Source organism: Spermophilus citellus, assembly GCF_964194105.1.
Source record: "Spermophilus citellus genome assembly, chromosome: 12".
Lineage (NCBI taxonomy): Eukaryota > Metazoa > Chordata > Mammalia > Rodentia > Sciuridae > Spermophilus > Spermophilus citellus.
In genome coordinates this window covers 11,416,568-11,432,075 of record NC_138198.1, presented here as the reverse complement: position 1 = coordinate 11,432,075, position 15,508 = coordinate 11,416,568, and the positions used below count along the sequence as shown (strand labels likewise).

The following is a 15,508-nucleotide window of genomic DNA, read 5'->3' as shown; positions in this document are numbered from 1 at the left end:
TCTCAAAGAATAAAATGTATGAGTCCATTTAGCCCTCATTCACACTTGTTACTTAGAATCACAGTAGAGAAACAATCACTTATCTTTTGATGCACAAAATTAGAAATGATACATTTAATATCTTCTAAAACAAGAAGCACAGTGATGATCAGTTATGATTTTGCATAACAATTGCTCTTTTTCAAAACAAGGATTTTTTAGTGAGGAACACAATTCTTTCAGCTTTGTGGAGGCCCATTTCATTCCATTGGTAATTGAAATATTTTTAGAAATCCATAGCGCAGCTTCTTTCATGTCAGTCAAAAAGCTTAGTGTGCCTTCTAGCCATGAGTACCTGCCACGCTGGGGGATTGTTAGGGATGGTAGTCAACTCGCATGAGCAGCGGTTTGCAGAAGCGTTTAGGATCTTATTTGGAATTTTACCTTATTGTCTTTTTCTTCTTTGCCAGGAGACTGGAAGTTGTGGAAGCATAACTTGTGGCATAGGTGTTTTTTGAGGAAGCAGCCATTTATGATTCTGGAAGATTAAGGCAAGAGAGGAAACCCCATCTGAGATTTTAACAACCTTTCAAACAGCAGAGTACACCATGGACACGAAGCTGGACCCTTCCAGAGATGATCTGCCTCTTATGGCCAACACCAGCCACATGCTTGTGAAGCACTATGTGCTGGATTTAGACGTGAACTTTGAAAGTCAGACCATTGAGGGCACCATAGTGCTTTTCTTTGAGGATGGAAACGAAGTCAAGAAACAAACTAGTTCCACCAAGGAAACCTGCCAATTGGAGTCAAATGAAGCCTGCACATTTAGGACACCTGAGCCCTGCCATATTCCTGCAACAAATGCAAGGACCGTCTCATCTAAATTGGGATATAATGATTTTGCAATCTGTGATAAAGGTGAAAAAGATACTTTTGATAAAGATGGTAACCATGACAACCAGGAACAGGCTTCTGGTATCTCTAGCTCAGAGTACTGCTGTGACACAAGGAACCATGGGAGAGAGGATTTTTTGCTGGTGTTGGACTGCTGCGATCTGTCTGTGTTAAAGGTTGAGGAGGTGGATGTTGCTGCTGTGCCAGGTATTGAAAAATTTACAAGGTCTTCCAAGCTCTCGGTTATTTCTGAGGAGCTCAGGAATGAGGTTGCTGGTGAACTTGTGACTCTGCCTGCGGATCGTTGGAGGGAGCAGCTGGATTATTATGCTTGCTGTGGCCAGGCTCCTGGCTGTGGGGAACTGTTCTTTGACACTGATACTTGGAGCTTACAGATCAGGAAGCCAGGGGCTCTGACGGCTTCTGAGTTCCCTCATGCCATCAGGATATGGTACAAGACCAAACCCGAGGGACGGTCAGTTGCTTGGACCTCAGACCAGAGTGGCAGGTAGGTTATCTGAGCACTCCACAGTCACAGTAATCTCGCACACTTCAGGGGTGCTCTCAGACAAGGGACCAGTTCTGTGGAGATGCTCTCGCTTCTTCTGTGACATTACCCAGGTAGCCGCAAATCCTAGACACACAGAAAAGCAAGTAAATTCTCAGGTAAACTGAACTTTTAATAGGATTACCTCCTATAAGTCAGAATGAAAAGATTACTTTTTAAGCTCTGGCATTTTGGAGTAAGGCGATTGAAAGGCAAGCTTAGTGATGAGACTCTGAGTCTACCTCCTGGTTTAGATCACTGTGACTCTCAGTGGAGTCGATGGGAATGAGTCTCCGAGCAAGTATTTTTTCAAAATTCCTTCACAGTGCCCCTAAGAGAATATAGATGGCTGTGAAATTGGGTTGGTGCAAAGCTGGGCAAAGTGCTGTCCAATAAACCAGCTCTGCTTTGTGACTTTCATACTGTACCTCTCCTTGGGCAGCTGTGCCTCCCTGGACTCTGTCAGTTGTCCTTTGATGTGAGCCCCCAAAGAACTTGAAAGATCTGTTTCTGAGGAGTGAAATAGTCTGTCCTGCTGAGGCAGGATTCTGCCTCTCTGGCGCCATTCCTGGTATTTGGCACGAGGAAGCTCCCTATTCTTTAGTGCAGGGAAAGGCTTGATGCGGCCGCTTCCTTTTCCAGGGGAGGCATTTAGGCAGCCATTTGTTCTTTTCTTATGGCTCTTTCTCCAATATCCTCTAAATTTTAGAATTAAGAATGTCTAAATCAAACTTAGATTCCTCATTATTTTACCTATTTTTTTTTTTTTTTTTGGTTAATGTACAGCCAATCATTGAAGAGCTCGGAGGAGGGATGCGGAGTTTGAGAGCCGCCTTTACAGTTTTGGGAGCAGGGCTCTCCTGCAATTGTTTACATCGCTCCTCAGCTTCCCTCCAGCCCTCTCATACTTCTTAGATTTTATTTTTTTTAAGTATTACTTTGACTTTGAGCTATAATTATCCCATTCTTTGCCTCTAATCTTACCTCCTGCTCTGGTTCCTAGCCCTCTGAGAATGAGTTCACTTCCTGTCTCGTTTCTAGTCTGAGACAGCCTTTGGGAAATTGCAGAGTTGAGACAAACTTACATCAGTACCAATCATAGTGATTGATTTATGGAATAAGTTATTGGATTTTCTTTGGAGACCAGGAGGGAAAGAAAAGAAGTAGGTGTTCAGATTTGTTTGAAATTATTAGAATTGTGATTTTCAGTAAGATTTAAGTACATACATCTTTGAATATTTAATTAGGAAATTGTAGTTTTTACACTCAGATATTTTTGAGAAAAACATTAGAGAAATCGCAACTGAGGGACTTTTGACTTGGTATCTGATCGTATTCTTCAACACTATCAAGAGCAGCTTGAACAAGCAAAGTCTAAGAACTTGTCAGTCGGGAGGAGCCTGAGGAGAAGTGATGATCAGAAGTGCTCGAGTGTCCTGAGATGGCAAAGAGCAGACAGGGAAGACGGAGGAGGTTTGAGTGCAGCATGCACTCCAGTCACCAGTCATGTCCACTCTTGTGGCAACTAAGATACTAATGACAGGAGAAACTGGGTAGTATCTTAAAAAACATCTAATGCTGTTCCAAAACAAAGTTTATTAAAAAAAAAAAAACCCTCAGATTTAGAAAAGTCACCATCTTTCTCCCCAGAGACCCCCTTTGTAAGATCTGTCCTCCCACTTTTATCATTAAGTGCAACGTTCTCTGGAGAAGAATCAATATGTTTAAAATTATAAAAGAGCAGTTATCCTCTAAGTAATTATCAATAATTTTTCTTCCCCATTATTATTCTAGCTCTAAAATGAAGTACCTGGAAGTAGTGCACTCCATCTGCCTGTCTTGGTCTAGCCACTTTGCAGTTGTGCCAACTCTTGAACCTCAAGGTCCCTTCTTGCCTCTGTCCTCAGATCCTGGACTGTAGGTGACATTTGAGTGACTGGCAGAGGAAACATGGATAACAATCTGCTACAACACACTTCTTGGAAAAGGTGTTTACTTTTATGTGCTCTGTGGACTTGTGTGTCCTTTAAAAATATTGTGAAGAAAGCAAGAACAGGGTCAGGATTATGTAAAGATGTTCTTGCAGAGCTAGAAAGGAACAGGACTTAATATCTTTTTTATTCTAATTCCTAAATACACCCAAGAAAATATTTTTAAAATGGAAATTACTGAGTTCATGTGTTTTCTTTATTTTCGTTACATTTCTTACATTTTCCCCATTTCACTGAATAAAATGGTATTTGTTTTTAATTACTTTAAATTTAATATCTTTATTTTATTTATTTATTCTTATGTGGTGCTGAAGATCAAACCCAGTGCCTCACACATGCTAGGCAAGCGCTCTGCCACTGAGCTCAACTGCAGACCCTAAAATGGTATTTAAAACCAAAGCCTTCTTTCCATAACCCACTCCCTTTCCCCTTAGGATCTTGAGGGTGGTTGGGGAAGCGCCTCATAGTCTAGTAGGTCTGGGCTTAGCTGATGACATCAGTGAATGAGGGTCAAATAGAAGGGAATTGGGCTCAATCTAGGAAATCTATAAGGAAAAGTACAATTATTTGAATTGCCTTGCAGGATAAGAAAACTAACTGGGGAAGCACATTATAAAGTAAAAGTAATATTAAAATTTAAACTTTTCTAAAGCACCGTGGTATTCTTGATTTAGACTAGGCCAGCCAGGATGAAGTTGGCAAAATACGACTTTTTTCTTTGTTATATTTATTGCTTAGCCATTGGAACAAGGAAGCAGTACACTTTTGTAGTTTTTTTAGTTTGACATCAAAAACAGATGTTAAACATGCCCCCTCCCCCACACACTGTGAATTAACTTCATTATTTTGTATCTCACTGTAAAGGAAAGTTTTAGAATTAAAAGAATGAGCAGAAGAGGCTTCCAAAGAGATTTCAGGTATAAAGGAAGTGTTTCTACAATTAGTGCCTTTTTTTTTTTTTCTTGCTTCAAGAAACCAATACAAAATTCATGAGAACTAAAGTGGAAATACAGGTTAATTCTGTGATATTATCATATAATTGCAAAGAAGGAGTTAGTAATTCCAAACTTGAAAATGTTTGAAAGGGCTCATGTTTTGGCCTCCTTCTCCCACGTCCTCTACGTATGGCTGCATAGCCCAGAATCCTAGGTCCTAAGGAGAAAAGATGGCAAGGGACTATCTTAGCTAAACAGAGTGCCCCAACATCAAACGGGCAGTTGAACAGCAGATGATGATAACAGGCAGCGGCATGCATGACCAGGAGTGGAGGGCGCTGAAGAGACCTGGGAGGTGAGAGCGTAGCTCAGGACTTGAGACATGTCACTTTTCATCTCAGAGCCTACTTTCCTCGAATGTAAAATGAGACGGTTCCAGGAAAGGATCTCCAAATGTTTTCTGCATATATGATCCTATGAGAGCTACTGTAGATGCAAAGCTGGATCCCTGCTGATGAAGGGGCTTCCAGGTGACAAATACAGTCTTTGCCTTTATAGTCAGCTTGCCTGTCTTGTACCCTAAACACCTCCATAAAGAAGTGGTTGAATTCTGGCTTAGAGCCATTCCAGTCCTGTCCATATCAAAGTCGCGTCCTCTGTGGACCTGCTATAGAGTCAGTATGATGGGTGAATTCTGATTTTTGTGTTTGTGCCATGAAGTAGAAAGATAATAAGGAAAGGGTGTGGGTGTCGGGGGGTGGAAAGAGAAAGTGTGTGTCACAGTTGACTTGTCCTATCCCAGTATTTTTGGCTTCTTAGTTTTTGTGGCATAAAAAAGCAAGAAGTTTTTACTTACCTTCAGTGGAGACTGTAACCTAGTTTGAATGAGAACATGGGGTTGTAAAAAAGATTGGGCACAAATAGAACAAATTGAAAAAGACTGGAGAAGGCCTGAGACTTCGTAATCCTGGGAAGCTTTTAAAAGATTCTGACTGATTTGCCCTGTATGTGGCTCCTGGCCAGGCCCCAGAGACCAGGCCTCACTTTTGGAAGGATCCCATCAAGCCCCACAACACACATGGTCCCTGCAGGCTTATCACCCCCTACTGCTTCTCCCAGCAGCCTGTCCCCGGTACTTGAACTGTGATCACCAGCCTCTGAAAAAGGTGTGTCTCGATGGAAAGTAGTGGAACTTAACAACTGTTTTGAACTTTTCTCCTGACTGCAAAAAGACAAATGCACATAGCTGTCAACTGAAAAGAAAGAAAATAATGTGCTTCGAATGAATCCCCTACAGGCTCCTTTCTAGCAGGGTCCTTAGGATCGCTTACCTTGAAGGCACTGTCAGTGTGGCTGGGTTTCCTTTGGCCACTAGGTGAACACTGGCATTTAACGAGAAGCTGAAGCAATTGTTATTGTACAGGTTCTTTCAGGTTAGAAGTTCTTTAATGGCAGCAAGCCATGGACCTGCCTCTCTAGCCATCTTACCATGTTTCCCTCTTCTTTATGATTTCCACTGTCCTTATTCCCAACTGCAGTGAACCTGGGCTGCCCAGGGGGTCTCCCTCATGGGTGGATTTCCCAGGGCATTTGAGATGAGCCCTGGTGAGAGAGCATTTTCCTTTGCGTGCTAGAAGGAGTTAGTTATTCGGTCTGGAAATAATGACGTTAGAAGCATCAGAGAATTCCAGGCTGGCGCCTGCACATCTCTCCCACAAGCCTTTTAGCAACAGAGCCGAGGTGCAAGGCTGTGCATGTTGAATAAACACAGCTGCATTTATTTCAGTGATTACACATTCAGATACTGTGCAGCCTGTTTATAAATGCACATTGATTTTCCTCCCCTCTAGGTGAGGGGCCAGGGAAGCAGGGAATCAGCTTGCATATGCAGTGGGTCTCATTTGAATGTGTGCATGATGGAAGCCATCTTTCCTCTGGAGTCACCACATAAGATGTATAATCGCGTGACTCTGTGAAGACCCCATGTTTACCTATCCTCTGTCTGCTGGCAGTTGCCCCAAATTCCGCCAGGATTTATCCACAGGATGAAGCTTTCATCTCTGTTAAAAGAGAGTTACCTAACTTTAAATTGTTTTCAGTATTTGCACTATGACGTGAGACATGCAGAAGGATACCAGGCTGTAAAAGATCAAAGGCTTTGGGTTATAAAGAATCTAAGCCCTGGCACTTGGTTTGGGCATGTTGGGAAGGGAGGAGTGAGCCTGTAGCTGAGAAGGAGGGAAAGGCCTGGGAAGGAGGAGGCTGGGATCACAAAGAGACTGCCTTTTCAAGAAGCCAGTGCCTAGGGCCTCCCTTTATCTGTGAAAACATTCCAACAAAAAGCGATTGAGTCTTACTTTAGACATGGGTGTGTTTGTGGGCGTGGCTTTTAAGACTTGTGGCTGGATCTACAGTTTCAGAGCTGTAGCTCTGGATACCAAGTGGGAAGCCAGAAAGAAAACACTTTGACTTTTAACAGAAACGGACTCCAGCAGTGTGAAGGGTAGGATAGGAAAAGAGAATTGTGAGGGTCTGGAGTTGTTGGAGGCAGTGCTTCCTTAGGGCCTGACCGGGTCACTAACCCCTTGATGGGAGAGTTTAGTTACCCAGGCAACAAAATGGCTGGAGGAGCCTTCATGAGAATGACAGAAGAAATCTGGACAAAATTCTAGAACAAAATGTTCTGAACTAGATTGCGAGAGGGGACATAATTCAAAATTGGGAAGGGAAGAACGTGGACAGCATGGTGAGTTTTCAGTCTACACTATGAAAGGATCCCCCATCCTTGCTGGCACATGACTTGGCTCTGATAGTGCGCTGCATGAGTGTCATTCCTAGACTCTCTGGGTTAGGTCTGAGTGTAGACACTTGGTCCCATTTTGGACACCCCACTGTTTGGGATTAACAACACGTAGTCTCCATATCCATAAATTGACCTCTGCTGGGGGATGTGTAAAGCCCTTTGTAAACAGATTATAGAATGAGGTACCCTTTATCTTTTCCCTCCCTGCCCCTTCCTGAGTTCCCGTGTTTAGTAGCTTTACCATCCATCTCATCACTTGGGCCAGAAACCTCCGAACCTTCTGTGCTTATTATAACTGCATAATGAATTGTTCCAAAATTGATCAGCCTGAAACAGCCAACATTGCTGTCTCACCTAGTGTCTGAGGAGCCTAGTGTCTGTCCTGGAGCAGGCTAACTGGTGCTTCTAGCTCAAGCCCTCCTACAAGGCTGCAGAGAGCGGTCAGATGGGCCTGCAGGCATCTCAAGGCCTGAGCAAGATGGGAAATTCTCTTCCACGTTCAGTCACATGGTCGTTGCAGGCTCAGTTTCTGACTGTTGACCAGAGGTCTCCATTCCTCTCACCATGTGGGCCCCTCCCCTTGGCTGCCTGAGTGTCCTCAGGACTTGGCAACCAGATTCCCACAGGGCAAATGGTGAGAGGGAGAGAGAGAAAAGAGAACCCCAAAGACATAAGCCACTTATCTCAGCAATAAGATGAGATGGCCATCACTTCTGCCATATCCTATTGGTCTCAGAGCTACCAAATCCTTCCCTTCCTTCTGTGCAGTAGTCCTCAGATGTGACTCATCTCAGATCTGATGGCTTCTTCATGGAAGAGGTGTGGAGGCTGCTGGAGCCTGGGGCACAGGTGGAGTGTAGGGTGTGCCCTGGCCTGGCCTGCCAGCCTCCTAGGGAGGAAAAGAACAATGTGTTGGCAGGCCAGTCTCGGGGAGGGTTTGTTCCCAGTGCAGGGCAGAGAGTCACCCAGGTACGGAGAGCCCAGATGCTTTCAGACTGGACCTACTAAGCACCTTGGGACTTCAGCCTACCAGGTGGTGGGGTCAGGCCTCTTCGTGCATGAGGCTGAGATGGTCTTAGGAGAGCCCTAGGCAAGGGTGCTTCACTTCTCTGTGACTGCACAGGACTCACACCACAAGGGTACCGAGACTGGAAGGGGCTTCCTAGAACTCTTGAACCAGAAATGTAGGAGTCCATTCTGCTTCTGTGAGAAAGAAGGCCCTGTTTCTCAGTGTCTGCTGCTGTCAGAGGACACAGGAGTTGTACAGCCACTTGGCCATGAAAATACGTCCCCTGTTCACTGCTCATTCTTCTCCTTCTGGGGACCCTTCTCTAGTGGGCTTTTGGGGAAAAAGAAATTCTCCAAATGAGGTATGCCTGGATACCACCTACCTGAGCTGCTCTGGGATCCCTCCTCCTATTACTTCCCCACTTGGGAGGAGGTGAGAACTAACAGCTTCTCTTATTAGGATCTTAAACAGCCTGAGGCTGGACAGTTAACTAAGGTTAAGCCAATTAACCAAGGACCCAAGGGGACAAGAGTGGGAACTCAGAACTCGCTGAAATTGATGGGAGAATCTGGGACCTTAAATGAAAATTTGCTCCTTATTCTTGGAACAATAAACTTGAGATCAAGAATTATATACTTACTAGCCAGAATAGATGATCAAGGTCACCTGCCTGCCCTCCCCTTCCTCATTTTACCCATGACAGAAAGGTGAAGGGACCTGCCTGTAGTCTCGTAGTACATTGGCCAGCTAACCTGGATGGACATTTTCTGACTGCCTTTGGAACTGCGTGTCTGGTGTGCACACCTGTGGGTAAGCGCACGCATACTGCATCTCCTGCTCACTCTTGAGACCACTTTCTTCTCTCAGTGGGATCGTCCCTGGATGAAGGGACTTTATTTCCCAGGCTCTTCTCTTCTGGCTTCCTGCAAGGTTTGGCCAATGAGGAGCACTGGTAGAAGATTTAAGAGCTGGAGTTGGCAAGTAACTAGCCATCTCTTCCTTTCTCCCTGCTTCCGTGTGACCATGTCTCCTCTGTGGTCCTGGCTCCCACTGGACAGTCTTCTGTAACTTTGGCTTCTGCCAGGTGCCCCTGTTGCTGTGGCCTGGTGACATAGCTGCCCCACGCAGAGGAAGAGTCACTGCTGCTCACCGCTGGAGCTGGTCTCAGGCTTGCTTTGCTGTGCCTGGTGGCTTCTCAGCCCTGGTGTCATTTGTGGGTCCAATTTCTTATATTGTTATCTCTCTTTGGGAGGATCCAGCAGGGTTCTCTTGTCCTTACTGGATCCTGACCCACAGAGTAGGGCCATCATTCCGTGTGTTCCTGTGCATTGTAGGAACGGGCAAGTGTCCAATGATAATGTTGTTAATGGAAAGAAAACCAGTTTATCAAAAAGAAGTTGTGCTGTTTCCTCTCTGTTCACTCACACCATAAATTAAACTAATTGAAACAGCATCATATTTGTCATAAATTCTGAAAAACAAAAAGTGGTAATATTTTCCTAAGGTGGTTTTCCCAAGGAGTCAATCTGGTACTTTCTGCTCTGGCATTTTAAAAAAATGAATTCCTTTGATGCTGCCATGGAAGGGCCCTTCTCGGTTTGGGCGGGTTTCTGTTTTTTTGGTTGTAGCAGAGTCTTGCCTTCATCCGTGGGTTTCATACGCTTGCTGGTAACAGCTCTGTACGCTTGGCCTTCCCATCACAAGCCTGGTTATGGGGACCCACAGCCCCTGTTCTTGGCCTTCCCACAAGGCTTCCCACAAGGCTTCCATTGGAGAAGGTGGTTCGTAAGGTTGGGTTATCTGCCCGCCAGCACTGGATTTGAGACCACCAGCTTGTTTTTCCAAGCATTAATATCTCAGTGATCTCCAAACATATTTTCTTTTCCAGAACACTTTCCAAAAAAGTGTGTAAGAATGTTGGTAAAACTTTTTTCTTTTGAAGGCATAAGAGCCTAAGGGGAGGGGCAAGGGTATATGTACTTGGCAGACTTGTATCTAAAACTGTTTCCAAAAAATATTTTTTCTCCTTAAAAAAATCCTCTTTACATATTTAAGTAATTCATTTGGGAGAAATAACCACTCAGCTATTCACATGGCCAGCCCCTTGGCAGCTTCAGTTCAGTGTGCTTTGAAACCAGTCAGCTACAAAGCCTCAAATGTTTTCACTTTGAAAGCTCAACTTAACCTTCACTACCATGGTAGTGAGAAAAATGACAACTCATTTTGAAGATTCTCCCCTTTGTGTCTTTGTCTTTATTCTGCAGGCCATGTGTTTATACTGTGGGATCTCCCATAAACAACAGGGCCCTTTTTCCGTGCCAGGAGCCACCCGTTGCCATGTCAACATGGCAGGCTACGGTTCGAGCAGCTGCATCTTTTGTTGTTTTAATGAGTGGGGAAAATTCTGCCAAGCCAGCACAGTTTCGGGAAGGTACTGTACATGTGTTCTTTGCTTATTTATGTATTGCACACATGCTGGACCCAGGAACCCAATAAGCAGTGTTTTTCTAAACTTTAAAGAGCTGCTTTATTAGTTGAGTTGGAAATGAACATACTATAAAACATCCTGCCAGAGAAAACAAGCAGGGGCTGGGGAGGGGTGCTTGAGAGTCTGGGCTTGGGATTTGGGGCTCTTTATGCCAGAGTTATCAATTCAGGGATTATTTCAGCAGTTGCTTTCACCTAGTGGCTTGTGGGCCATAAGTGGGTGGTCTTGGGCAGACTCTGGGCAGGCAAGTGTGTCATGGCAACACCATTACGGTTGAGTTCTCTGTGGTTTGGACCTGGTGTCTGTACCTGGTTTTTCATAGGTCAAGAGATAGTGCTACTATTGGCTGGCCCACCGGGGTAGTCCTGGTAGAGGTCCATTCTATACAGGTCTCCTTCGTGAAGTTCTGAACCAAAGGTGTATTACAAAGCTGGAAGGCAAGGGCTAATGCATTCTTCAGGTTTTTATCTGTGAATTACTTGCTTTTCCAGAACTAATCTGTTAGTTCAAACCCTGAGCATATTGATGCAAGGTAGTTGTATTATTTATTTAAAATATGGCATCTCTTCTCACATACTTATTATAGAAACTTTTAAAATACTCAAAAAAGTAAGAAAAATAAAGTTAAATAATTTTAGAGAAAAGTGATTGCTAAAGTTTGGTTGCATTTTCCTTCAGATTTAAAATCTATGTGGATTGTAAGAATAATTCAAAATTGTTGTTATAGCATATAGCAGTGTTTATTCTGCTTCCTTTATTCACAGTGATTGTTGAATATTTTTCAGGTTATTGAGTGTTTTTAAATATAATTCGATGTTGGCATTAAATTTTGTTGCGTGAATTCACACAACAAAATTTCACATCAACATCAAATTATATCAGAATTTATTTAACACTCCCATGTCAGATATTTTGATTGTTTCCACATTTTCTCTCCTATCACAAAGTTCCTGAGGAGACATTTTATATGACGTGGAAGTTGCCGAGCCTGAGGTGTGAGCATGTGTAAAGCTGTGGTGCACATCCCGTGTTGCTCTCCAGGGGCTGTGCCAGCTTACATACCCCTCAGCCATTGTGAGGTCATGGCTTTCTTGAATTTTGCTCATCAGATATGCCAGAGGGAGTGGCTCTTGAATTTGGGTCACTTTGGTTGTGAGTGATTTTCACATGTTCCTATCTGCTTTTTAACCATTTTCATTCCTATCTGTCTGTTCATTTCCTTTGTTCACTTTTATACTGAGGACGTGAGATTTTCAATAAGTATGTCGTGTTTTAAAATTTGATTAGCTCTTGGCCTGGGGTTGTGGCTCAGTGGTAGAGCAATTGCATAGCACGTGTAAGGAGGCCCTGGGCTCAACCCTCAGCGTCACGTAAAAATAAATAAAATAAAGGTATTGTGTCCAACTGCAACTAAAAAATAAATATTAAAAAAATTGATTAGCTCTTTAAAAAATTAAGGATATTATACCTTTAATTTTACATGAGGTTTCTTACTACAAGTTATTTTAATGTTTGTGAAATCAAATTTATCAGATTTCTTTGGAAAGTCTTTCTTTGTACTCAGATTTACCTGTTTTGTTTATAGCTTAATTTTTATAATTTACTTTTTATTCTATGTATATTGTTTTCAACAGAATTGTGAAATGAGGACTAAGTAATTATCTTTTTCCAACTAGAAAACCAGTTGCTCCAAGAGCACTTACTGTATCTTTTCTGATTTGTGATGCCTTTTAAAAAAAAAATTTTTTAGTTGTAATTGAACACAATACCTTTATTTTATTTATTTTTATGTCATGTTGAGGATCGAACTCTGGGCCTCGCACATGGTAGGTAAGCGCTCTACCATTTAGCCACAACCGCAGCCCCTGTGATGTCTTTTTTATCATAAGCTAGATTTACAAATATGTACTGAAGTCTTCAGTGAATATTTACTTGATTCTTAAAGTAAAGGCAAAACATAGTAAATAATACATTTAAAATTTTTGTTAAAGTAGATAATATTTACAAATGAAAAGTAGACAACATATTTCAATAAAGTCTCCTTCCTCTTCTTCTTTCCTAGCTGCCCAGTAACCCTTTCCCAGGGCAACCCAGGTTACTAATTTTGCTTGTGTAATGTTCTTTCTCTTTTGTTGCATAAATAGTGGCATGCTATATACGTGAATAGCACTTCTCCCTTTAGAAGAAATTGATCTCATAGATATTTCATGTCAAATCAGAAAGAGCTTTTTTTAATCATTATTATTTTTAAGACTACAGATGTTTCATTAATGGATGCTTCATAGCTTAATCAACTAGAGGCTCTGGACTCCACTCTGTATCCGATAAGGAGTTTGGTGGGTATTCACTTCTAGTGCTTTTCTTCCCCTGTGGCCCCCGTGTTGGTCTCAGGTCTGTGTTCTGTTTTCTGTATTACAGCCTCTTTTCTAGCAATAACTTTCTTCATTCTTGAGCTCTTAAGTTTGATTTGTCTTTTGGCTGGGAAAAGGCTTTAATTTTTTTTTTTTCCTGTGAAGGTGGGTGTACAACCTATTTTCTGAGGCCCCTTTCCTATTTAAGTTGACTTTTAATTGTATTCATTTATGAACAGTTCTTGGCTGGATATAGACTTCTTGAGTCAATTTTTTCCCCTTCTTAAATGACTATAAATATTATTACAATCGCCTCTTATTTAGTATTTCTGGAGAGAAATCTGGCAACACATTTTTTTTATTCTTTGAAAGTAGTCTGGTTTTGCTGCCTAGATGCTCAGAAAAAAAAATTAAAAAATTTTTGTAATTAAAAACTTCAGAACAAATCTAGATGTGCTGCCTTTCTTTTGAATCAACTTAACTAAAGTTTAATTTACATATAATCAATGCATACATTTAAAATGTATCACTCAGTGAGATTTGACAGATGTCTACACCTTTGTGATTAATCAGCACCTCTGTGACGACCTGGAGCATTCCCATCACCCCAGCAATCCCCTGTGGCCTGTACTCAGTCCTCCCTGCCTGACTCTGTTCAACCACTGAGCTACTTTACATCTCTATAGAGGGGTTTTAGCTTTTCCAAAAAATCCCTCTCAGTGCATTTGTTCAGTCTGAGTTCTGACATCTGACTGCTTTCACTCTGTGTGGTGTTTGTGAGATTCATCCACATCGATGCAGATGTCAGTAAGTTATTCTGTTTTAATTGATGAATTAGCCATCCATTGTGTGAATAAATCCCAATTTATCCACTTGTCTGTTGGTGGGCATGTGGATTCTTTTGGTCATTTTGAAAAATACGCTGTGACGTTCATGTATAAGACTTTTGTGGACATGGTTTTCACTTCTCTTGAGCAAATACCTAAGAGTGGATTTGCTAGACCATATTAAAAGTATATGTGTGGGGCTGGGGATGTGGCTCAAGTGGTAGCGCACTCGCCTGGCATGCGTGCGGCCCGGGTTCGATCCTCAGCACCACATACCAACAAAGATGTTGTGTCCGTCAAGAACTAAAAAAATAAATATTAAAAATTCTCTCTCTCTCTCCTCTCTCACTCTCTCTTAAAAAAAAAAAAAAAAGAAAGAAAAGTATATGTGTAAGTTTCTAAACTTATGATTTGGCACCTGCCAAACTAGGTCCAAAGTGGTTGTGTCCTTTTATATTCCCACCAGCAATGTGTGAGAGTTCTGGTTGCTACTCATCACCCTAAGCACCTGGCAGTGTCAATCCATGGATTGTTAGCCTTCTGACTGAGTGTGAATACCATCTCATTGTGCTTTTAGTTTGCATTTCACTTATTAGATGTACTTATGTTCTTCTTTGAAAAGCATCTCTTCCAAGTATTAAGAATACTTTTCTATAATACTCTAGACGTAAATCTTTTGCCGGATATATGTATTACAAAAATATACTCCCAGTCGGTGTGGCTTACCTTTTCATTTATTATTTACACTCTGTCCCACTGCTTTTCTGTAGTGACATATTTGTTCTTTATTAACTCCACTCTATATGTAAATTATGTCATTGTAACATATCAATCCTTCTTTAAAAAAAACTTCATTTTTTTTTTTTTAATGTCAGTCTGGTACCACTTACACCTCAGCCTATCTTCTTCTCGTGGCTTTTTACTTTATTTTGTAGAAGTTATATCTTCTTGTCTCATAATGACAAGACCAGTTTCCTAAACTGGTTTTGGTTTCTGTAGCAGATTGACTCCCCAGACCTGTTCTTGCTGAGTCCTAAGGATGATGTCTTTTTTCACTTTGATTCTGCCGGTTTGGTTTGATTTTCTTCCACAGCCTTCATGGCTTTCCTCTCTCCTGTGACCCAACAGATGGGATAAAGTATGTCACTTTCCTGTGGTACCTTCATTGTCCCCTGTGTTTGCTGAACTCCTTCTCAGTCCAGTATACAGAGCCAACCTGATAAGCCTCACTCCTCTGTCCAGGCTCTGTTGTCTTGTTGGCCGTTTCTGGTCAAGTTCTGCTAGACATGCCTGGCCCTTTCTTTGCCTTCTCTGTTTGGTTCCCTGCCATGCTAAAACAAGAGAGTGTGTTTTGAAACACTACTGTGTTGAGCAGGCACTGATACCAGAGTCTTCCAGCCCACTGAGTTTTCCTTGTGGTTACTGCACTTCCCAGGATGCCATGTGGTCATCCCCTGTGGTATCTCCCCACTGCCCATGGACTTTCTCATTCATGGTTTGGCCCTGTGGTTCAGATGGAAGGCTTTGTATTTGGCCTTGCTTCACAAATTTAAGCATTATTTTTCTTTTTAGATAGAAAAAAAATAATCTCATGATTTACCAAGGTTGATGTAAATTATTGATATCAGAATGATATTTTCAAAACTACCAACCTAACACTAAATATAAAAACTCTGTATGG

The 15,508-nt window shown here is 42.1% G+C and overlaps 1 protein-coding gene across 8 annotated transcripts in view; it reads left to right on the top strand.

Annotated features, from left to right (window-relative positions):
• Positions 1–587: 587 nt before the first annotated feature.
• The window catches only part of AOPEP (aminopeptidase O (putative)), a gene marked incomplete at its 5' end in the record, with an annotated part of 271,341 nt that continues 256,420 nt past the window's right edge, over positions 588–15,508 (top strand). For all 8 annotated transcript variants that reach the window (XR_014018176.1, XR_014018177.1, XM_081262546.1 and 5 more), the window contains 2 exons: positions 588–1,384; positions 10,426–10,592. Coding sequence is in view for 6 of the 8 variants with exons in the window: in XM_081262546.1 (XP_081118672.1) it covers positions 588–1,384; positions 10,426–10,592 (964 nt within the window). The remainder of the gene's footprint in view (positions 1,385–10,425; positions 10,593–15,508) is intronic.